At 39.8% G+C, this 25,721-nt stretch overlaps 1 protein-coding gene across 2 annotated transcripts in view; it reads right to left on the bottom strand.

The window, feature by feature from the left end:
* Positions 1–25,721, bottom strand: part of LOC108719227 (BTB/POZ domain-containing protein KCTD1) — a 63,195-nt gene continuing 37,474 nt past the window's right edge. For both annotated transcript variants that reach the window (XM_018267955.2, XM_018267954.2), the window contains exons 2-5: positions 18,466–18,644; positions 6,217–6,361; positions 4,640–4,945; positions 1–419 (exon numbers count right to left, since the gene is read on the bottom strand). In XM_018267955.2, coding sequence (XP_018123444.1) covers positions 261–419; positions 4,640–4,945; positions 6,217–6,361; positions 18,466–18,629 — 774 coding nt within the window. In that variant the 5' untranslated portion in view covers positions 18,630–18,644 and the 3' untranslated portion in view covers positions 1–260. The remainder of the gene's footprint in view (positions 420–4,639; positions 4,946–6,216; positions 6,362–18,465; positions 18,645–25,721) is intronic.

A 25,721-nucleotide genomic window follows, 5' to 3' on the forward strand; every position in this document is an offset into this window, starting at 1 on the left:
TATATCTTATTATGGTATATTTTGATGTATTCTGTTATGTATTTAGCTAATGTTTAGTTATCCCCACAGTACCCCTCTGTAATTTACACATTACTTTCTACAATTCAGTGGTGAGGTTGCCATCTTGACAGGTTCTCCTGATGCAGCTGCTTTGTAGTTGCAGCTAAATCTCTTGAGATGATGGAAATGTCTTTATCGGTTTGGATTCCAGACCTCTGCCTTACACTGACTGTCCTATTTAGAATAAGAAAAGTGTCTAATCAGTCTAGCGGCTCCTGCTTTATTCTTATTACGGAAGGTGCACGAGATGTCCTTTTCAGTTCTCGCCTTAGTACATATTCACTAAACTGAGAAGAGTCAACTCCTCCGCCACAGGAGCCTACGATCTCAAAGCCACGTTGCTGCAACCTTTCCAGGACCTAGGTGGGGAAAAAAGGAGAGGAAGAGACATTACTGGTTGTAAAAGCGCCTATAATGGTGGGAAATTAGAACATACTTATAACATTGGATTCACTTCTTATGGGTTCAATCTGAAACATCACTGATTCAAACGGACAAATTAACTAAAAAGCAAAGCATGTTTTTTCAGCAAAATTTGCAGGGACATAGCCAATTTAGACATCGCCAATTCTAGAGAAGTTTTGCGCCGTTTCGCCAGGCAAATTTTAGCTCAGGCAAACGATCATTAATCTGCAAATTTATCAAAGTGTGAACTTTCCAATACGTGTTACCCTTTCCGCCAAAGTCTATTTGACTTTGATAAGAATTGATAAGATGAAGTTACATCCTCAACATTATGTTAATGACATCATATCCTGTATTCCAAAAAAATCATAAAAAGACAAAAACACTAATGTTTTTTCATATTTTTAATGTGGGATTATGTTTACAAGTTGTAACTGTTAAATATGGGGTAAATTTATCAAAGAGTGAAGTTCCGCCACTAGAGTGAAATTCCGCAATTCTCAATTCATTTCTATGGGATTTTGAAAGGCATATTTATCAATGGGTGAAAGTGAAAGTTCACCCTTTGATAAATACGCCTATAAAAATCCCATAGAAATGAATGGAGAGTGGTGGAATTTCACTCTAGTGGCGGAACTTCACTATTAACTTCACTCTTTGATAAATATACCCCTATGTGTTATTTACACTTTTTTAACCATTTGAAGCTCATGTCACATTTTAGGGTGGGCTCATGTCTAGGACAATTGTGGATCTCTTTGGTTGTTATTTTGCTTCCTTGGACATTTTTAACAATAAGTGGCCACTTCCAGCAATTTTCACCAACATCACTAATAAATACATACGTATGAAATGTACTGAATGTACCCGTCACATTTAAATTGACGTAAGAGTAAGTATGTTAACAAAGTTTCACTAAGAAGAAAATAATGCTAGAGAAAAATCACTACGAGACTTTCGTGCTCATTTGCAGAGAAAAAGTTTAGGATTTTGATATATACGCGTATTCACTACAAAATAATGTCTGACATAGTTGAACGAAGTACAGCGGCTCTTCTGAAGTGAAAATTTGCACGTTAGTAAATTTGCCCCAAAGTGTCCAAGTAAAAAGTATGTATATGTTTTGTTTCCAACAGTGAGCAAACTTGCACTAGTGCAGTAACCTGCGTCGCTCAATCACATTTGCTAATCACAGATTTATGGGTTGCTGCCTACCTGCAAAATGGCCTGAGGTTAGTAATATAGTAAGTAAGGTTGAACAAAAGACACAGGTCCATCAAGTTCAACCCTTTATGTCTATATATAACCTGCCTAACTGCCAGTTGATCCAGAGGAACGCAAAAAACCCTTCTGAAGCCTCTCAAATCTGTCTCAGAGGGCGAAAAAATTCCTTCCTGACTCCAAGTCCCTGGATCAACTTGTACTATGAGCTATCTTCCAACCCCTTCTTAAAGCTATCTAATGTATCAGCCAGTACAACTGATTCAGGGAGAATTCCACATCTTCACCGCTCTCAGCAATTCATTTTCATCAGTCTACAAGTCAGAAAATGAAAGCAAATATTGGTTGCTATGGGTAACATAATAGTGTGATTTATGTTTGTAAATTAGCCCTGCAAAGTGCAAATGTAACTAGGCATAAGTGTTACATCTGTATCAATGAGATCCAAATAAAGTAAGCGTGAATACAAGTAATGAAGTGATGTAGAAACATATCAAGGCAAAGCAAAAAACAGAGAGAAAGAGAGAACACACCATCCAGATGCAAGTCGAGGGCTGAACTACAAAGCTTGATTCATGTTCCCTCAATCAGGTTCTATTGAATCCCAGCAGGAGGGAAAAAATGCATCAAAAGTAACAATGTGCTTTGTACTTTACTAGGAGAGAGACCTGAAATATGGAGAGTTATCTGATTCCATTCACCCACTTGCTGCTGCGGCTCCTGCAAGCACACAATGCACATAAATTGACTCTATTCTAAGTAGGGGATTTGGGATCTCTTTATACTTTCACTGTTGCTTTGAGAGTGTTTTGACCCCAGCAACAATACACTCTAATACCAATTCATCTTTTTGCTATTGTAGCTGTTCTTCCTTGTGAACATGCACTTTATATTTATATCTGCATTTGTAGATAAATATGTACCTAGCTCAACCCCTTAAAACACACATTAAAGCCTCGTATTGCAGGACTAACTAGACATTGAGCAGGCAATCCATCTAAATAAATTGCAACCATGTTTGTACCATTTTTTCTCTAGTTCCTTCCCCAGTTTTGCGCTCTTTGGTAGAGTCCTTTACAGCATGTCAGGTACCTGAGGAATACCTGCAAATCTCTCACCGGTTCCCAGTGGAGGCAATCGGGACAGCTATAAAACTTTTAAAAAAAGAATACTAAAACTCCTCAGCGATCTTCCTAATTTGTGATGTCACTTCTGGTTCCTGCATCAGTCTCATCCTGAAATACTGACATCACTTCCTTTTTGCAGAGACGTTCAACTAAGTACGGGGTGGGTTCGGGAAGGCACTTCTTCAAGTAGGTTTGGATAGGGGAAGACATCATAGCTAATGCCGGTCAGAGCACAGATATGGAGGTCTGGAACGGGTTGCAGGACTCTACTCTTTGGTACTGGATTACTCCTCTGGTTTGGTGGTGGGGTTATGGAACCACAAACAACTGCTGTGGGTGACATCTATGTGCTTCTATTTTTTGCTGGGCAGATTGTTGCAAAAACAGAAATGTTTGCTGTCAGGTTTCTGAGTGGTTTCTGGTTAAGGTGATTATCATTCAAGTGAATGAAAGGACAACTGTGTGCCAGTGCCCGAGGACTCAAAATCATTTGGTGCTGTAATCAGCAAGTTTCTCAGCCCACTGTATAGCGAATGCTCTGGTATACAAGATATATTGGCTCTGAACTATTAACCACAAGAAAACTCATGTGAGAGAATGGAAGGATATTTAAAGGGCTTCTATAATGGGAAAACATGCTTTTTACAAAATGCATCAGTTAATAGTGCTGCTCCAGCAGAATTCTGCATTGAAATCCATTTTTTGAAAGCGCCAACAGATTTTTTTATATTTAATAGGGATGCACCAAATCCAGGATTCGGTTCGGTTCCTTTTTAAGCAGGATTCGGCTGAATCCTTCTGGCCGGCCGAACCGAATCCAAATCCTAATTTGCATATGTAAATTAGGGTCAGGGAGAGAAATCACGTGTTTTTTTCACAAAACAAGGAAGTAAAAATTGTTTCCCCTTCCCACCCCTAATTTGCATATGCAAATTAGGGTTTGGATTTGGTTTGGTATTTGGCCAAATCTTTCACAAAGAATTCGGGGGTTCGGTCGAATCCAAAAAAGTTGTGCATCCCTAATATTTAATTTTAAATTCTAATGTTAGACGTCAGTTTCCCAGGTGGCCTCAGTCATGTGGCTTGTGCATTGCACTCTTTACTGTTGTGCTGCAAATTGGAGTGATATCACCCCCTCCCTTCCTCACCCAGCAGTCTATAGGCATAACAATGGGAAGGTAACCAGATAGCAGCTCCCTTACATCTGCATTGCTAAAAATGTTCCCATTTGCAATTGGTTTTCATTTTTTATTATTTGTGGTTTATGTGTTTTTTTGCTTTTTATACAGCAGCTCTCCAGTTTGCAATTTTAGCAATTTGGTTGCCAGGGTCCAAATTACCCTAGCAACCATGCACTGTTTTGAATGAGAGACTGGAATATGAATAGGAGAGGGCTTGAAAGTAAAGAAAGATGAGTGATAAAAATTAGCTATACCAATAACTGTGTAGCCTTACAGAGCACTTGTTTTTTTAGAAGGGGTCATTTGAAAGCTGGAAAGAGTCAGAAGAAAAAGGCAAATAATTAAAAAACGCTAAATATAAAAAAATGAAGGCCACTTGAAAGATTTCTTACAATTTGCCATTCTATAATATGCTAAAAGTTAACTTAAAGGTAAACCACCCCTTTAAGTAAATCATTTGTGTACGTAGTTGTCATGGCAAATATTGTATTCAAAGTATAAATCGCAGAACTGTTCCTTAGGAAAGATGAACTGTAGATATGGGTAGATGCATGGGGAAAATATACATAAAAGTCATACTCAATGTTTGAACCAAATCATCCTTACAACATGCACAGATTCCTTTCATTGTGAGGGCTTGCTTACCTGAACTGAGTTAAGGTGACAGTAACCATTTAGAGGAAATCTAATGACATGTGTAGAGTCGTGGTTCCAGCCCGCATTGACAGAATTACACATTACATCTCCAATTTCTGGGAAAACTTCCTCAATCAGTGACTTGTCTCCGCTTAACGTGATCCTCTCACCGAGGTCTGGTGCGACTCTGACTACCAAGCATTCGCAAGGCCTCGAGAAGCGGCCAGCCTCCTTATCTTGCTTCCATCTTTCCAGTTCCAGGAGCATGGGCTGCAGCTGGAAGTACTTGGCCTCTTCGTACAGTAAAGAATAATCCTAATAAAGTTAAAGCAGAGGAAAATTGCACACTATGAATATAATTGGGATGCATTCATTTAAATGCCTTTAGTGTTTATGGGAGTACTGGGGAAGAAATCCATGCTTTACATTGTGAGGAACATGGATAGCTATAAAAAGGTCCTAGTATGTAAAAAGTCAGAAATAATGTAGTAATGTTCTGTTAGATAATATATCTGTTGTCAGGAGCTAAATAAAAGGATGACATTATTCAAGCCAATAGCTACAAACACTTGGACTTCCATATGGACATCCCTGTGTTACTATATTCTAATGATTCTACTGATTGTGCAGTGATGCACTTGATGGATCAAGTGGGCATACAGAAAAAGCACATTAATACACTAGGTCAACATCAGCCAGGACTTTTGATGATCTGCCATCACTTGCTGCATGTCCCTTTTCATCTATATCAATGGGAATTGGTGCGGGTCAAACCAAAGCAAGCAGGTTATTTTAAAGCCCACGAGTCCTGCAGCGGGTCGAGTACCTGCGGGTTACCTGCAAAAAAAAAGGTACCCTGCGAAATGAAGGTCGAATTTTCAGGTGCTGGTATAGATGCGGGTCGGGTTGCGGGTCTCATCTCAACTAAATCTTGTGTTATATGTCTATAATTTAGTTATTTTAAAATTTTACAAAACTTGTTTCTGTCCCTGCCCACTTTTGATGATGTCACTTCAGATTTGCAGCAACATCATTTCCTGTTTGATGGTGGTCAGCGGTTCCAGGTCAGGTAGCAGATCAAAGTGGGTAAATATGCGGGTTGCCATTCAGGTCCCGGGGCTGCGGGTTCGGGACTTAGAAATTGCTTCCGCACAGGTCTCTAGCCCAAGTGGGTTAGCCTTCATGGCAGAGAAGAACAAAACTGGTTCCTATCTGCAAAGAAATTTGAAGTTTTTTATCTTCTTCCATGGTTGCAAACCAAGACTACAGAGGTATTCCCGACTATCATGCAAGTTCCCCAGGACCTTCTGCACTTGTGATTTCCATGTGTTGCCTCGTCTCATTCTGGAAGCTTTAATTATCAAATTTTTCAACCAAAAACATTCTTCTTATTACCCAACATTTAGCCAAAATATACACAATGAGTCTAGGGATGCTCAAAATATTTCACTGAAAAAATACACCCATAGACTTCAATGCATTTGGCAACTTTTTTGCTGTTTACCTACAAGTATATCAGCTAGGAAATATAGAAAACGCAATAATCACTGGGGGGGAGGGGTTATACAAATCCAAGGTGTACTTACTTTGAAATCGTCTGAAATGAGAAGTTTTGATGTTCTCAGAAAGTTCAAAATATAACGAAACATTTGGCCATCTCTGTCGATAAAATAGTGCTGTTTCAAACTGTCCAAAACAATAGGCTCTGTGCCGTCGAACAGTCTCCCAATTCTGTAATGAGACAGACATGTTTTGTTTGCACTGGAGCATTTGTGCCGAGGATAAAAAGAGATGCAGACAAGTCTAAAGATAAAAGTAGCTGTCACAGTTACCAACAAGGACTACCAGCATCCCGGTCTGTTACCGAGGCCCTGGCTTTTGACATGTATGTGTAACTCCCATTCAGTGCATACAGAGCACTTGTTTTTAGAAGGGGTCAGTGACCCCCATTTGAAAAACTATAAATATGAAAAAATGAAGGCCAATTGAAAAGCTAAGAGATAAGAGCAGCTGTCACAGTTATGATCAAGGACTACCAGCATCCCGGTCTGTTACCGAGGCCATAGCTTTTAACATGTGTGCGTAACTCCCATTCAGTGAAGCTTTATTGAGCGGATCCGCTTTATTTATTTATTCTGATGTATTATTTTATGTAATCTTTGTGTTCCATGTATAGACCCTTCTTTTGTACAGTGTTGAGGAATAGATTGGTGCTTTATAGGTAGTTTATAATAAGTTCTTCATTGAGAGATGTGTTTCCTGCTGACCTCGTGCTCAACAACATAACTCTTGTTATTTGGAACACCAATAGAGTGTTCTCTGTTGATCCCCATACGATATTGCCAGCACCGTCATATAAGAAGCATATTTTCTTTTTATTTGAATGGAAAGCAACTGCAGATGAGGTGATTGTTTTGACTGAATGGTTTTCCATGGTGGTCAAAATGTCCAGTGTGCCAAGAGACCATAATATGGAACTACAAAGCATAACACTGCCACTACAGTACAATTAGAGATGGGGAGATTCCTCTTTGGTTATTGTGTCATAATACAATGTTTTGATCCTACAGGACAATAAACAATAAATGCAAGGGGAGCTCCCCGCATTAAACTGCCCTGTGGTGCTGGTTTTATGCTTTGAAATTGCAGTTTTTACAGCAAAATATATACATGTATATCTATTACCTGTGAGTGTTAATGTACCAGAGAGATGCTAAACCTTTTGCAATCTTTGAGGCAACACAATAGTCTATAAAGCCCTTGGGCACACTGTGGCAGAACTGGACCTGAAGCTGTACCTCCCAGCTAGAACAAAACCTCTATGTGTTAACCTTTGTAGAGCTATAGTCTCCCTTTAAAGAATAAATGGAAAAGTAGCAGGAGGAAGCAAAAGATCTGTGATTAAAGGACCGATGCTCCTAGTTGCAAGTTTAATTTTTCCATAGCAGTCAAGGTAACTACTTCTGCTTTGGTAGGAGGCCGTATTTCTGGCAGATATAATATTCTCTGTTTAGAACCAGTTCTATTAGAATTCAGATTAATTTGCTCAAACAATTCACTTTTAGGAACCATAATGTTCATTGAATGGTTCCATTCTGATAAATAACAAACATCGACGCTTGAACAGGAAATATAGAAATGATATATTGAACGTCTCATGTCTATTAAGTCAGACATTTAACTCCTTTACCTCCTCCTTCATCTACTGATTATGTAAAAGAAGCAATTGTCTCAAAATCCCATTTAATTTTCACTGAGTTTAAGGGCTGAATTCCACGGTGCGGCTTGTTCTGATACGATGCGATGAGAGGAAGCGGATGCGCCGAATATAATGTAAGTAATGGGAATGTCGGACCTACAAGCTGCATGCATCCAACTCGACCCTAGGATGTGAATGCTGCACATTGTGTCTTCATCTGACAGTCGTGTCGGATGCACGCAGTTTGCAGGTCCGACATTCCTATTACTTACATTATATTCGGCGCATCCGTCTTGTCGCATCTACTTCCTCTAATCTCGTCGGATAAGAACAAGCTGCACCGTGGAGTTCAGCCCTAAACTAACCTGAAAAATCTAGTCATTTGACCATAAACATTTACAAATGTTCATCCAATGACCAATGATTATTGTGTAAATAAAAGAGTACAGTACACACCTTTTCTTAAACTAATATCATGTTCTAAACAGGGCATTCTACTTCCTGGTCCCAAGTCAAACAAATCAGCAGTACATGAGAAGCCTCTGTTTCCCAGCCCTGCCCCTGACATCATAATCCCAACCGCTGCAGCTCTGCCTCTGATGTCGCCCCCCCCCCCATCCAGACTCTCAACAACAAATACGGTGGCATCCAGGCCCGGATTTGTGGAAAGGCCACCAAGGCCTGGGCCTAGGATAGCATGATTTTAGGGGGCGGCATGCTGCTCAACCACACCAACATTAGTTCAGAAACACCGGGGATACCAGGAGATACAATAGTTTTTTTAATTTCCCATGCTCCAATCTCAATTGCTCTGGTCCTGAAGACAAAAATTTGCCCAAATAAAGGGGAGGGGACAGGGGCGAAGAAAAGCAGTAGGCCTAGGGGCACCCACTATGTAAATCCGGCCCTGGTGGCAACCCTACTCTTTATAGACATGGCTTGCAAAGTTTAACAAAGTAAAAATGGCAAGGTGCTTTACAAGTTACAAAAATAAAAATAACTCTGGTAATGGTTCTGTACCCCTCAAATGGACGACAAATGTATAGTGCCTGGCCCTGAAAGAAAATCCTAACGCAAAGGAATTTTGCATTCCAAAAGTGGAGCCGCTACCTTCGTGGATCAAAAAGTGTCATGAACCTACTGTATGAGCCAGTAGCTTTTTAGGTGGTTAATGCTTCTACTGGAGTCTAAAGCTGGCCATAGATGTTGAGATTTTTAAAAGATCAGATCCTGATCGTGAGACCACGATCTTCTCAGAACGATCGTACGATCGTACGAATCTACCATCAACTAAAAAGACCAATTTACCAGGAAAACAAAGGGGAGCTGCCTGCTTGGCCCTGCAAACATAGAGAGATTGCACTGGGACCGACAAAGATTTTTTGACCTGGCCGATCAATTTCCCGACAGATGTCGGCCGAAAAATCGTAAGATGTACGATCGTTCGAATACCACTAACCGCACGATAATTTCGAAGGATTGGTCGGGCTTCCCTAAAATCGGTCGTTCGGCAAGAAGAATCGTCGCGTCTATGGGGACCTTAATACAGAGGGCATCTAGGACACTGTAAATAATGAATCTACCCATCGGTTGATAGTAGCTGGGAGAATTAGGTCTGGGATCTTTTGCTAGAGGTTTATAGGGTAGCATTTTAGATACATGGGGAAAGTACAACATTGTAGGCTGCATATTATAATGCCATGAAAAGACAAATGACCGTTAAACTATAAAATATAAATAAGGTAAATCTGTTTTCCTAATTAAATGTTCCACAGGCTAGAAGATTAGTCTCCTGCAATAAATCACCTCTTCCTCTCCTCCAAATGCTTTCCCAGCAGCAACAATGTAAATGGGTCAGTGGGAAAACCTATGCAGTGATTCCTTTTTCCAAAGTCGCCTCGCAAGGAATTTATCACGAGCAACTAATCTCCTTCTTTGCCATTGCCCTTTTTTGACACTGTTAGTGGGAGTGGGTCATTTATAGCAATGCCAGATAGGTGCTTTGCAGTAGTTTCATGGCCAGTATTAATTAGCAGTGGTGGAATGTCCCCCTGTGAGATTTGGGATTATGTGTAAGTGAATGCACAGCCATGCTCCCAGCAATGCCCTCAATGTTGACAGTGGGAATGTGAAATGTTCAGGAATTGCAGATAAGGCAACACGTGACAGCAGCCGTACCTCAGAATCCCTCGACCTGGAGCTCTGCAGCTGCCTGTTAGGAATGCAGGAGTCATATAAGGACAAGCAGATACACTGACTGACTCTGTGGCTAAGCCTTCAGGCATCTACAGGAGACGTGTTAATTTTTTCACGTCTGCAATGTGTTATTACCTACGAAAACAAACCGTGCAAAAAGCCGAATGTCTGCATTACAACTAACATTGGAGTAAAAAAAATATTGTTTTAAAAATATATATATAGATATATATGGGACCTGTTATCCAGAATGCTCGGGATTTAGGGACCTTCCGTAATTTAGATCTTCATACCTTCAATCTACTAGAAAATACTTTAAACATTAAATAAACCCAATAGGCTGGTTTTGCTTTGAATACGGATTAATTATATCTTAGTTGGGATCAACAAGCTACTGTTTTATTATTACAGAGAAAAATGAAATAATTTTTTTTAAAATTTGGATTATTTGGATAAAATGGAGTCTAGGGGGCGAATTTACTAAGTGCAAAGCGCCTAACCCTAGCGCAAATTCGCCAGCGTGACGTCATTTTGTTACTTTGCTGATTTACTAATGGGTGCTGGCGTAAATTCGCTAGCGAAGTGGACCTACTCTATTGCTACTTCGCACCCTTACGCCAGGCGAAGTTGCGCTATGGCGAAGGGACGTAACTACGCTAATTCACTAACTTGCGTATTTTACTGAACGTTATCTCTTGCACCAGACTTGCCTTCGCCACCTCAGACCAGGCGAAGTGCAATAGAGTAGATAGGGATTTCTTCAAAAAAAGTTGAATTTTTTTCTAAGTCACAAAAAACGCCTGCGTCTTTTCCTTTTTTAAGGGTGATAGGCTGAAAAAGATTGTAAATTTTTTTTGGGGGTACCCTCCTTCCCCCCTACATTTCCTAACATATGGCACCTAAACTATACAGTGGGCACATGTATAGGGCAATATAACACCTCTATTTTATTTAATGAAGCTTTCCCAGACTTGTGTAGTGTAATGTATTTGCTGCTACATATACGTCCATTGTACTTTAACTTGACTCCGTATGCAAATTAGGCATCGCTAGCGTAACTTCGATTTCCTTGATGAATTAACGCTAGCTAAACTTCGCTACCGTTCGCCTCCCTGAGCGCAACTTCGGATTTTAGTGAATTAGCGGTGCCCTGACGAAACTTTGCCTGGCGAAGTGTGGCGAAGCCTGCGCTAGCGCAACTCCGCAGGTTAGTGAATTTGCCCCTATGGGAGACAGCCATTCCGTAATTCAGAGCTTTCTGGATAACGGGTTTCTGGATAAAAGGTCCCATACCTGTCTATACATATAAATATGAATAGGGGGGTTTCATAAAATATTTTCTTAATAACTAAACTGTGCAAACAGTTAATGATTAACGACAAAATGGATGAAAATTTCTGCAGCCATCTTTGTGCAAAGTACGTTAATGGAGGAGCTCACCACATGCAAGTAAACAAGGGGTTTTGTAAAATGTTTAATCAAGCAAATGTAATAGAGTTATAATGGTTAACTGAAGCAAGAGAAGAGAAGTGTGTCCCATGTCATTGCACCATCCCATTATTTAGTCCGAGATCCCAACTATACAAGATAAATGTAACTTTTATTAAATCATCCAAATTAACACGAGAAAATGTATCTTAAAAGCAAGGTTAGGTAGGGTAGCTGTTTAGACACGAGGTCATCAGCTAATATACGATACTTTGCAAGGGCTGCACCCCTCCTCTGGAACGCTCTCCCACGGTCTGTCCGACTTTCTCCCAACCTATCTGCTTTCAAAAAATCTCTGAAAATGCACTTCTTTCGAGAAGCCTTCCCTCACTCTGCTTAACTACCAAACGCAACACCACATACAATACCACATTTCTCACCCACTTACTTCGATCTTGCCCACTCCCACACCTTGTGTATTACTCCCTTCCCTTTAGACTGTATGCCTATGCATAGGGCCTTCCTCACCTCTTTGTACCTGTATTGATTGTGATGTTTGTTACTCCATATATTCTATGTATGTAATTCATGTGATGTAGTTGTATAATCACATTTACTTTACAGTGCTACGCAATATGTTGGCGCTATATAAATACATGTTAATAATAATAAAATAATACATGAGATTGAGACTATGATGTGGGTTTATACTACAGTAACAACTGTTGCCCAACATCAATCCCAACTGCTGCAGTGCTGGCGTGCCTCAATACATGTGAGGGATGGATGGCGTTTGGAGTTATGTGGGCACATAGAGATCAAGCCCAACGTGTACACCTTAAGCCCGAATGCCGTAACTAGCAACTTCAACCTGAGAGGCCCCGTGTCAATTGCGAGAGTACTTTCACATTGCCTCTCAGGTTGAAGTTGCTAGTTACGGCATTCGGGCTTACGGTGTACACGTTGGGCTTGATCTCTATGTGCCCACATAACTCCAAACGCCATCCATCCCTCACATGTATTGAGGCACGCCAGCACTGCAGCAGTTGGGATTGATGTTGGGCAACAGTTGTTACTGTAGTATAAACCCACATCGTAGTCTCAATCTCATGTATCGTATATTAGCTGATGACCTCGTGTCTAAACAGCTACCCTACCTAACCTTGCTTTTAAGATACATTTTCTCGTGTTAATTTGGATGATTTAATAAAAGTTAAGTTTTATCTTGTATAGTTGGGATCTCGGACTAAATAATGGGATGGTGCAATGACATGGGACACACTTCTCTTCTCTTGCTTCAATTCTATATGTCATGTGACCCTGCACACCATTAATTTGCTATATCCTTATCAATGGATGGTGCTACCTACTACCTTTTGTTGCAATTATAATGGTTAACACTTGTGTTTTATATACTCAGAGCCAGCATGTTATGCAGTGCTTTACAGAGACTGTTGATCATAGTCACAGGAACTTACAATCTAATGTCCCTGTCCCATGTATACATTACACAACAACTTCCCTGTGTATTTAGAGAAGAGAAGGACCTGAAAGAAAACCCATGCAGGCACAGAGAGAACATACAGATCCCTTGCCAATCCTGTTCTGGTCAAAATCCAGCTCTGGACCTTAAAGGAGAACTAAACCCTAAAAATGAATATGGCTAAAAATGCCATATTTTATTTACTGAAATTATTGCACCAGCTTAAGTTTCAGCTTCTCAAAAGCAGCAACGATCCAGTACTTCAAACTTGTCACAGGGGTTCACCATTTTGGAAAGTGTCTGCGACACTCACATGCTCAGTGGGCTCTGAGCAGCTGTTGAGAAGCTAAGCTTAGGGGTCGTCACAAATTACCAAACAGAAAATGAGGTTGGTCTGTAATATAAGATGATGCTACAGGGCTGATTTCTAAATTCTAATGCTAATTGCACTGGTTTCTGTGCTGTCATGTAGTAATTATCTGTATTAATTACTAATCAGCCTTATACTGTGACATTTCTATTCTATGTGTACTGTATAGTGTGAGTGGGTCCCTAAGCTCAGTAAGTGAGAGCAGCACAGAGCATGTGCAGTGAATCAGCAGAAAAGAAGATGGGGAGCTACTGGGGCATCTTTGGAGACACAGATCTTTACTGCTAAAGGGATTTGGTTACCTTGGGCTGATACAGAAGCCAAAAACATAATGTACAACATTTCTAGCCTACTTTAGTTCTTTAGCTTTAGTTCTCCTTTAGGGCAAAAGCATTAACCACTAAGCCACCATGACAACTCAATCAATAGCAACCCTGAGACAGGGGCCACACTTGAATCTAGGCAGCCCAATCTGATGAATCCAGTTCTGGTTAGGACATACAGACTGCAAGGTGGGCTGGTTTTGCCTCCAATAAGGATTGATTATACCTTAGTTGGGATCAAGTACAAGCTACTGGTTTATTATTACAGAGAAAAAGGAAATCATTTTTAAAAATTTGGATTTTCTTTGGAAATAATGGAGTCTATGGAAGAGGGCCATCCCATCATTTGGAGCTTTCTGGATAATGGGTTTCTGGATAACGGGTTCCATACCTGTTTTTCCGTTAAACCAATACAAATGGGGAAACGTTGGCACAGTGGCCCTTTGATCTAGAGATACAAAAGAAACTCGGCAGTGCTGGCCACTAAATACCCAAGCGTTCCTGAAACATTGGCACTTGTACGAGCTTAGTGCTATTGTACGCAGGCATGTAAGTACATTTCTATAGATAGAAATTCTGGGAATCTCTTCAGAAATCACACTTACACCATATATGCTTTTGAGCTATATATACACACCCAAAATGTGTCCTGGGGTATAAAGCAACTGAAAAGACCTGAATTCATTTCATTGTGCAACTCTGTGGAGGTGCCAAAAGTTGCTTAGTAACTGCACTGTATAACAAGCGCCGCCAACTCATCATATTTCTACTGGTGCCAGCAGCTTCTCGCAAGCATATCCGCGTTACTAAAGCAGGTATTTCATTTCCCTGCCTCTGTGGCACCTTTATTTACAGAGAAAGCTTTTCAGCAGCTATGGTGCCCTTTTAAAATACCATCCAATATGTTTCAATACAAGTCAATCATGGTTAAAGGGCAAACAGGGGTCCTATTTACTAACATCCAGATTTTAATTTTTTTTATAAATTTGTATTTTTTCCTCTAAAATTCCTTTTTTTATTCTTCGAAAACTCTAAAAATTAGATTTTTAAGTGTGAAAACAACACAAAAGAGAGACCTTCAAGTAAAAGCAGTCGAGGTCCCGTAGAGGTCACTGGAAGCAGCACTGACCCAACTGGACATTTTTTTCTAACCATTCAGATTTCCATTCAGGTTTTTGGATTTTATTTTACCTGTAATTGTCCGAAAAACTCAATGTTTTTAGAGGTTTTAGAGATATTTGTATTTTTTTCAGATCATTCAGCACTTTTTTCCGGTACTTTTTGGGCCTTATCTATCAAAGTCCGATTTTTTCTGATTATTTTAATCTAAAAAGTCTGACCAAACAAGAATCCCCCAAAAAAAAATCACAATTTAATCAAATCGGGGACGAACAAAAGTCCGTAATAGCTGGATATTCAGGCTAATTCCAGTGCAGACCACAGAAACTTCCAAATAGGATAGGGACCTCTCCCACTGACTTATATACAACCTCGGTAGGCCTGAGAAGCTGTATTTTCGGATTCAGACTTTTTGCAGCATTGGGCTTTAATGAATCCCGAAAAATTAGATTTTTTTTTTATAGTAAAAAAAAACCTCACATTTTTGATTTTTTGGCATTCGGACTTTGATAAATAACTCCCATATTTTAATAACTCAAAGCATTCATGGTTTTAAAAAAATACCCCTATATGTAATAAAAGTCACTAAGTTTGCCGAGTAACCCATAGCAACCAATGAGCTGTTTGCTTTTAAACAGGTGACCAGTAAATGCTACCTTCTGATTGGTTGCTATGGGTTACTGCTCCTGGGCAAACTTAGTGCCTTTTAATACATAACCCCCATCGAGTTTAATCGAATTCGACCTTTAACCAATGGGCATCCATATCTTTCTTTTCTTCCTTTGAGTGTGTCTATAGCAAATATTATGAATGTATCATCACTTAACTCAGCAGAATGAAGGTATTTCTAACTTACATTGCAGTTTCTGCCTTGCATAGAGTTTCATTGTTTGAACTGGATTTTAAAGGGGTTGTTCACCTTTGAATTAACTTTTAGTATGGCATAGACATTGACATTCTGAGACAATTTACAATATTGTTTTTATTTATTTTGTTTTTGTTCAGTAGCTTTCAGTTTGGAATTTCAGTACCTATCTAGTTGCTAGGGTCTTGTTTACCTCAGCAACCAAGCAGTGATTTGAATGAGAGATTGAAGTATGAATATCAGAGGGCCTGAACAAAAAGATAAGGACAATAATAATAAAATTATAAGCTCACAGAGCAATCGTTATTTGGCTGCTGATGTCAGTGACCCCAATTTAAAAGCTGCAACAATGTAGAAGAAACTGGCAAATAACTACGATATAAAAAATATAAATAAATAACTACGTTATAAAAAAAAAAGACCAATTGCAAATTTGTCAGGATATGACATTCTATAACATACTAAGGGGGTTATATATCAAGGTCCGAATTTATCTCAATATCGGCTGCTACAAACTCCGATCTAACCCGCTCGGGTATTTAATGCTTATTTATTATTACTTTTTCCCAAAAATTTACTTTGCGGAAAAAGCTCAGATTTTGACGATTTTTTAGTGAATTTTCCTCTAAACCTCCGGATTTTTCACCCGAAAGCTCAGAAAACATCGTGAAATTGCCCGAAACCCAGACAAAACCAAAAATCAATGGGACTGTTCCCATTGACTTTTATGCAACCTCGACAGGTTTGAGATGCCGTGTTTTTATATTCGGGGTTTAATAAATTCCGAAAAATTTGTGATTTTTTTAAAAGTCCGATTTTATAAGAAAAAATCACAAATCTTTTAGATTTCGGGTATTCAGAGCTTAGTAAATAACCCCCTAAAAGTTTCTGGTGGCTCACCTTTAATTTAACTTTTAGTATGTTACAGAATGACCCATTCTAAATAACTTTTCAATTGGTCTTCATTATTTATTTATTTTATAGTTTTTAAATTTTTTGCTGTTTTCTTCTTTCCAGCTTTCAGATGCATGGTTGCTAGGGTAATTTGGACTCTAGCAAGCAGTACATGCAAATCTTATTTATAGAAATAAGAAGATATGAGAAAATAACGTTTGGGTTTATAATCACTTATAGTAATGAAAGGGAAAATAAACCTTATTTATATACTGAGTGTATTTCCCTTTGACCGAGGAACGGTTCATTGAGCATGTTTATCATGTAGCAATATTAAAAATATGAAGTTCCAAAAATATACTGTACTAAGAGATTCTATTAGAATGATATTTAAAGCTACGCTTTTATCCCTGTATTTGTGCAAGTGAAACAGGCCGTGTTTGAGAGGGCCAGACTATTAGCTGTTAGACTGTAGCCCCGGAGGGTTTAAGGAAACCACGTAATTGGCTCCTGCCGTGGACTGTTCAGCCTCAGCAACACCTGCACCACTCAATATAAGTTTCCTGCGTTCATTAGGATTCTAATCAAAGGTGGGAGAATTAAAGTGATGCTGACACGTACCTATAAAAATCATAGGAACCTGTTCGTATCAAAGAGGTGCTGCACGCCATATATTTTCCTCTAAAAGCCCCCCTCCCAGCCCCGCAAACCATTGTGAAGCCCACCCTCTAGGGTTGCCACCTTTTTATAATATGTTTACCGGCTAATGGTGGGGGCGGGAACAAAAGGGGCGGAACAGGATGTAAAGATGGCAGACCATGATACAAAGGGGGTGGAGCTGTGGGGACGTAACACAATAGGGGGTGGGGCCACATAGCGTGATGGGCAGAATACTAAGAATAGGTACGTTTCCAACGGAGGGCCAAGGGCTTTTGTTAAGGGTATTACAAATTTACCGGCAACTACATTGTAATACCATTGTAATATTGGCCCTGGCCTTGGCAGATGTTTTACTGGCTAGGCTGGTAAAATAACGGCCGGGTGGCAACCCTACCACCCTCTGACACTGCTAAAGGGGACGGAGCAATCCTTCCATAGGTTGGAGTCCTATTTTCATTTGTAATTAGCCTATGGAAGGACAGCACCACCCCCAGCCCAGACTGAAACAAATACAGAAAATTCATTAGCAGTGTCGAAGAGTCGGCTTCACGAAGGTTCACAGGGCTGGGGAGGCTTTTGGATGTAAATATTAAGTGTGCAGCATATCTTTGATATGGACATGTTCCTATGATCTTTATAGGAATGTGTCAGTATCGCTTTAAGACCTGAACAGTTTATCTGGATTATTTGGGAGCAGGTGAGAAGGAAATAGCCATACCCTTGCCCTTATTTATAGAAGCTGTTGAAGAATTCTCAGTTTTGAGGAGGATTGTCTTTTCACCCTTTGATAATTATACCCCATAATGTATAGAGTGTATGCAAAACAGTATAAAAGTTTTAAAAAAAGTATACATAAAAAAATGTATAAACAGTGGCGTAATCTGTCTCACCAAGGCCACCAGCCAAAAAGAGGTCATGGTCTCCACTACATCAGATGCGGCAAAGAAGTAGAGGTGTACCCTTTGTTGTAAAATATGAGGATATCAGGGGGCAGATTTATCAAGGGTCAAAGTGAAAATTAGAATTTTTTTTTGTGGCCAAAACTGTCAAATTCAACTATTGTAAACAAATTGGAAAAATTGGATTCAAGTTTTTTTTTTAAAATTCAAATTCGATTTTCGAGTTTTAAAAAACTCAAGAGCCATGAATATCCTGTAAATCAGATCCTTTTAACTGCTGCTTAGTGATGTCATTGGTGATAGGAGGTACATTATTCACTATATATACAGACATTGTCAGAACTACTCGTGCTTTCATACTGAAGAGTCAGGAACAACATGTATGCATTCAGCATTTACCTGGAGTCTGGGTATTTTGTGAGGGTTGCCAAGCTGCTAGTATACATGTGTCCACCAACATCAATGTGAACTGGTGCATTGGACTTGGTGAGTTGTGCAGGAGTTGGAATGCCTTGATTGTTCAATGGAGATGCCGGGGATCTGGTTATCAGAGGTCTTGACATATTGGGTCGTGTATCCTGTAAAAGAGAGAGGGTTTTGTGGCACTATATATATATAAATGGTGATGAAGCTTTTTCAAGCAGAACTACATTTGGCTGCATCTTGTATTCAGAGGGATGGCACAATACAAAGAACTAGGAACAAAAAGCATTAGGGTGTTATGTACAAAAATCTGAATTTATTGCATAATATTAAAAAAAGCTCGACCAAACCCCGATGCCAGATTTAAGCTTATTTAATAAAAGCTTCTATAATAAAATAACTCAATTTAATTTGGGCTCGATTTTTGAGTTTTTGCCGAGAATCCTGAAAAAGTCAGATTTTGCTAAACCCAGCGCAGACCACAATGACTTCAAATAGGGATAGGTGCCTCTCCCATTGACTTATACAGAACCTTGACAGGTCTGAGATGGCGGATTTTCGGGTTTGGCCTTTATGCAGCATTGGGGTATAATAAACCTTGGAAAAAAATCAAGTTATTTTTTCTTCGTTTTCTCTCATTTTAAAAGTTTTCACAACTCCACCTTTAATAAATAACCCCCTTATTCTTCAAGGGGAAGATTGCAGAGATGAGTGGCATGAGATAGCACCCACTAACCCACGTTTAGGGGTTTCCCAGTGGTGTCGGGTGTGAGGAGTTATTACAGGCTTAGGACTAGTGACCAGAAGAAATGTGCACAAATACCCTTTACTATCATTTTTAGAAAGCATGCCTTTTGCATTTAATATTTATTAACTAGGGTTCCATTAACTATTAAACAGAGTGGGTAGGGAGTGGGGCTTAGTTTATACAGAAGATAAACATGGCTGAACGTAGCAGATATGATAGCAAACACTGTAATAGAAATAAGAAATTCTGCTTAATAGGGAATATTCTACTTCTTCTACAAGACAGAAACAAAACATAACAGCACAGTGGGTGGGTTAAACAAAACAGATTTTAGTGGGCCGAAAACAGGATTCCAGGCTGCCGTACATTCAAGGCTATGGGTGGCTGCTTTGGCGGATAGAGTGCTCAGGCTACTAAAAAGACGACAGTAGCCTAGTGTGCCGTTACCCTAAACACCTCTCAGAGTAGTAGTGATGTGCAGGTCAGGAAAAATGCACCCGCACCCGACCCTCAAAACCTTAACCTGCACTCGACCCTAACCTACAAAACAAAAATTCACACAATATGAATTGCAGTCCATTACAGTAGTACATTTTCAAAGAGAAAGAATTATTATGTGCTATTAACATATTGTTATTATTATTATGTGCTATTCAGAATGACAGAAACACAAGTGTTGTTCATTGAAGGCATCCTGGCAAGGGTATATCATAGACAATTACATCTGATCCTGGAGTGTAAGCAGATACATCTAACTCTTGCAGAACAACAGGCATTAATTGGTGTAATGAGTGGGTCTTAGAAACGTTTCCTGCTCCGTGTATGTCTCAGATAAGAAATAAACCAGCTGTAAAAGGCACATTCTGGCCCTCCAGGAATCATTTGGGGATGCTGGGGGTAAAATGGCAGCACAGCTTGATATACAGCATTTGAGTCTTGGCACGAACAAGCAAGTATCAGCTCAATTTGACATGCTTACAAATTACACATTCACATGGCTGGGGAAGAAGGAAGTCACTGTATGAAAGGCAGGATAATTTGCCTTACAGGAACAGAACATCCAGGCTCTCACTTGGCTAATGTGTTACTATAGCCAGCTGTAGGACAAACAAGTCAGGAGACAAGGGCATAGCTGGGATGTCAGACTGGAGAAGGCCTGTTCTCTTGCAGACCACAGAGTGCAGTACAACAAGTCCAGATTTATGAAGACACAGTTTCAATACCAAATAAACCAACACACAGGCTGATACCATTGCAATCCACCTCAAGCCAAAGAAATAGATCACAAAAGGACTATGGAAGAGAGCAGGCTCCTGGTACTTTGGGGTCAGATAAAGCATCACATTTTCAATGAATGTGATCTATGGAACCGTCTGTTGACATGTCCATCTGAGAAGTCATGGGTCTGTTCCAGACATATTCGTTTATCATTGGTTTAATCTGCATAATCACTTTCATTACTACTACATAGGGTATGATGTTTGTTGCCAGGCTAATGTATATCAATGTAAGGTGGGGGCATCTCTCAAAGCTGAATAAGGAAAAGGAACTCACTACACCTTTAAAGGAAATTATATAGATGATCTTACCAGGATAGTTACCCACGTGCAATTTTAGTCCATATTCTTTATTAATATAGGGGCTTATTTCCTTTTTATTAGCAGTACTAATGTGCACCACAATGGTGTCAGTGGAGTAACTATAGAGGAAGCAGAACCTGCAGTTCCAGGGGGCCTTGGGCAGGGGACGAGGAGTGGGCAGGGGGCCAAGTAGGGATCTCTGTGCGTTGGGCCCCTCTAAAGATTTCTTTAGGGGGCCCCAGCACACACTAGTAACGCCTCTGAATGTTGTTTCCTGTAACAGAACAAATTAAAATAATTGAACGGAATCCTTTCTTCCCACCAGTGTTCTTTGCTGGCAATTATGAAATGGCACAGGTGGTAGTGCTTGGTGCTGCAGCAGAATTGCAATGAACATTAACAGAAACCCCTTAGAAAATAATCAAAGCAGTCAAACACATTCTGACGAACTGACACCTTTATCATTTTGAAAAATAATAATAGCTGCCCCATTCTTAGCTTTGACATATTACAAATTAATCATTTATATCCAGGGTTGCAACAAATCCAGGATTCGGCCAGGATTCTGCCTTTTTCTGCAGGATTCCGAATCAGAATCCTTCTGTCCGGCCGAACCAAATCCTAATTTGCATATGAAAATTAGGGACGGGGAGGGAAATTGCGTGACTTTTTGTCACAAAACAAGGAAGTAAAACATGTTTTCTCCTTCCCATGTCTAATTTGCATATGCAAATTAGTATTCGGATTTGGTTCGGTATTCGGCCAAATCTTTCGCGAAGGATTCGGGGGTTCGCCCGAATCCAAAATAGTGGATTCGGTGCATCCCTATTTATATCAGTCCCTGGGAAAGAAAAGAACAACCTAATATCCTAGCAAAGATAAAAACACAAACAAGAAGCCAGTCAATGACATGCGGGGCCCCTAGGCTACATCCACACAGGCCCCCCTTCTGCATGCCTGTGCTCCTAGACTATAGGCTAGGTTAACCCGTGCATTAATACACCCCTGAGGGGACCCCATACATGGGGATAACAGACAATTTCAATGCAGAGATTGCCTTGTTTGGGAGCAGTTTCAATAAGAACCCAATGTCAGCTATTGTGCCACCAGTCTATTCATATAAAATTTGCACTAATCTGCTAACACAGGGTATTGCAGCATAGACAGGTCAGGGCAAATCTTCACAATGAGGGATGAATAATCAGATAGGGCAATCCTCACTCCTCCTGCTCCAAAAGCAGCTCAATCGTCATGGCAGCACCTGTCACAGGTATATTTTGCCATCATTTCAGTATCCATTCTTCATTACAAACATACCTGTTACAAACAAAGCTAAAATCAAGTAAGACCGTTGCTTGGTCACAGGGAAAAACAGGATTGCTGAAATAGATGGCAAGGTGTTTCAGTTACCTGTAAGTGCCAGTTTTACATATATGGAGGACATTTGCTTTGAAAATGTCCCATTGTACAGAATTTATTACAGTAATAGATTTGCACTTTATTTACAAGCAAATATTTACTGCCAGCGCCAAAACATCTACTTCTGGAATCATCTCTATCTGTGGGAAATGGGTGCTACAGTACCTCATCTCCGAAGAGCTTTGTGAAAATCCCTGATACTAAAACAAAAGACTCCAATCAATAAATGATTATAGCCGGGCATTTTGTCTGTTCATAAATCCTGTATATCGTCCATAAATATATTGGCAAAAGCCCTTGGCTCTGAGCTCTAAAATCAATACAATCCATTAGAAATCCACATTTCCCGGCTCGCAGTCCACTTGCCCGGCTAAGACTTACCAAAAGAGGCATCATTCACACTGTGTTATTTTTATTGGACTTGTCAGAAACTGTATTTATCATTTATAAACCACTTGTGAGTGTCTTGAACAAATAGTACATCCAAGCAACTGAACAAATTATTAACAACTACAGGTGTGGGACCTATTATCCACTTATTGCAGCAAAAGTGACTTCATTCGCTGTCCCCATAAACAACACAGTGGAAGCCACAAAGGAAGGAAAGTGATGATGAACTGTACTAGCCACAAAAATAGTTACGTATGAAACGTTTGACCTGGAGCAGTAAAGTCACAAAACCGCAGCATAAGAATGTCTGTGGTGAGCATGAGTAATAGCAAGAATAACAAGTAAGAGCCAGTTTACAAAATCTGTATGTTTAGTGTAGTTCAAGTTGTTACAATCAGACGTGTACGGACAGTGAATACAACTGGTTCACTTATATGCTGAGCTCAAACTTTCTTTGCAGCCTTTGCAGACAGAGGGGCACAGCTAATTAAATCCTTGGAACTAATTAAACAAGCTTATACTTAAGTGAGTGAATCATTTCAACTGCAAGTAGCAATGTGACACAAGGCTTTCTAAATACACCAGAGTTCTGTATAGATAAATACTGTCATCTTAAAAATAAGTATGCTATTTAGAAAGGGGGAGCTGGCCACACTAGGGAGATCCTAAGTAAAAAATCTGAAATCTTTAAATATTAATACAAGGAGATTATTACAGATATGGGATCCGCTATCTGGAAACCCGTTATTCAGAAAGCTCTTTAGATAACTTTCCTGAATTACGGGATAGACTCCCATTTAATCAAATAACTCACATTTTTAAAAATTATTTTATTTTTCTCTGTAATGATAGAACATTACCTTGTGCTTGATCCAAACTAAGATACAATTCATCCTGATTGGAGTCAAAACCAGCCTATTGGGTTTATGTATTATTTACAATATTTTTACATAAACTTAAGAGCCAAATTACTGAAATATCCCTTATCCAGAAAACCCCAGGTCCCAAGCATTCTGGATAACAGGTCCCATACCTGTACATAGTGTACTTTGCAATATTACTTGGTGTATTGACTTAAGCTACCTTCATATAAGAAAGACACTAATATAAGGGAAAGGGTATAATGTGGCTTTGTTTAAAGGAGAAGGAAAGGTTTGGTGCACTTGGGGGTGCCAAATGTTAGGCACCCCCAAGTGATTGTATTGACTTACCTGAAACCCCGGGCTGGTGCTCCTATCAGCAGAAAACTGCACCGGCCCGGGGTTATACCAGTGAGCACCACAGATCCTTCATCTTCCGTCTTCTTCTGTCTTCAAATTTCCCGGGGCAAATGCATGCGGAAGAAGGAGAAAGATGGAAGAAGATCGCTCCTTGGTGCTCACTGGTATAACCCCGGGCCGGTGCAGTTTTCTGCTGATAAATCAATACAATCACTTGGGGGGCCTGACATTTGGCACCCAAAGTACGCCAAGCCTTTCCATCTCCTTTAAGGAAAATTTATTATTTGCCCTTTTAATAAATCACTAGCAAGACCCTGCCTATGCTATGTTATGTTTTGGGTGCCAGAGACATTAAAGAGCTGAAGAAAGCACAGTGACATACTACAAAATGAATAACTTCCTGTTATGGAGCAGATTTACTAAAGGGCGAGGTGGCCGTCGCTAGTGAAAATTCACCAGAAATCTCATCCGCAGGGACATCTCCAATTTACTAACAGACAAAGATGACAATTCGCTAGCAAAATAGAGACTGTCACTAGCGCAGTTTCGCACCTTATCAACAGGTGAATTTTCGCTCAGGTGAACGCACGTTACTCCACAAATTCACTAAAGTGCAAATCTTTCAGAACGTTACCCCTTTCACCAGAGTTTCCTTTGCCACCTTAGACCAGGTGAACTGATAAGATGAAGCTACATTCTCCTCAATCTTATGTCAGTGACATCATATCCTGTATGCGCGAAAGTCATAAAAGTTGTAAAAAATGCTGACATTTTTCATTTTTTAAAGCGGGATTGCCTTCAAAAGTCCTAACTATTAAATATTTTTGTGCTAACATTTCTTTCCCAGTCATTTGAGGGGCATGCCACATTTGTTTTTGTTTTAAGATGGGCTCATGTCTAGGGCATTAGAGGATCTCTTTTGTCTTTATTTTGCTTCCTTGGACATTTGTAGTAATAAGTGGCCACTTCAAGCATTTGCACCAACATCTCTAATAAAGACATATATATGACCTATATGTACCCGTCCTATTCAAATGAACCTAAATGTAAGAGTACTAAAGAAGTTTCGCTAGGCAGAAATAAACACTAGTGAAAGATCGATATGAAATGCTTGCGCTGACGAATTAACGCTTGCAAAAGTTCCCCAGTATTTGGCTACAGAGATGCAGCTTTGCATTTTAATGAATTAGCGTAGTCGTAACGCATTTACATTAGCAAATGTATGGCAACCTTGACAGATATGGGTCTTTTTTTTACCATTAAAATATATATATATAATTAAAAAGGTGAAAGGAGATTCATCCATGTAATGCCTTGGAGTGACACTACCCTGGCAGGTAGAAGAGAGTTGGCCCAGGAGGAGATGAACATTTTCCACAACCCTTTCTATAGGCCTGCCAAGCAAATCCTCTGTAATGGCACCCAGTATCACATTTCCTTTTTGTTTGCGTGTCAACGGATCTTATTTATGTGGCACAACCTGGTCCAACTGGTTGCATTTTAGCACTAGAACATATCTGAATTGAATGCCAGGGGTAAGATTGGGAATAGGTAAGCACTTGTTCTGGGCACAGAAGGCACAGAGGTCACCATGACAATCTGGAAACAAACATTGCTGGCAAACTGCACTGCTGTCTCAGAGCGGCAATGGTGCTGATATTTGTTTTAACCTCCTAAATGGCAAAGTTCTGAGCATGCGAAGGAGATCCATTCAAAGAAATGGAGAGTCCATTTAATCCAGGGGTCCCCAACCTTTTCTACCAGTGAGCCACATTTAAATGTAAAACAAGTTGGAGAGCAACATAATCATGCAAGCAGTTCCTACAGGTGCAAAAATATGGAATCTTATTGTCAATTGGTAGTGGACTTGCAGAC

This window comes from Xenopus laevis, chromosome 6L, assembly GCF_017654675.1.
Source record: "Xenopus laevis strain J_2021 chromosome 6L, Xenopus_laevis_v10.1, whole genome shotgun sequence".
Lineage (NCBI taxonomy): Eukaryota > Metazoa > Chordata > Amphibia > Anura > Pipidae > Xenopus > Xenopus laevis.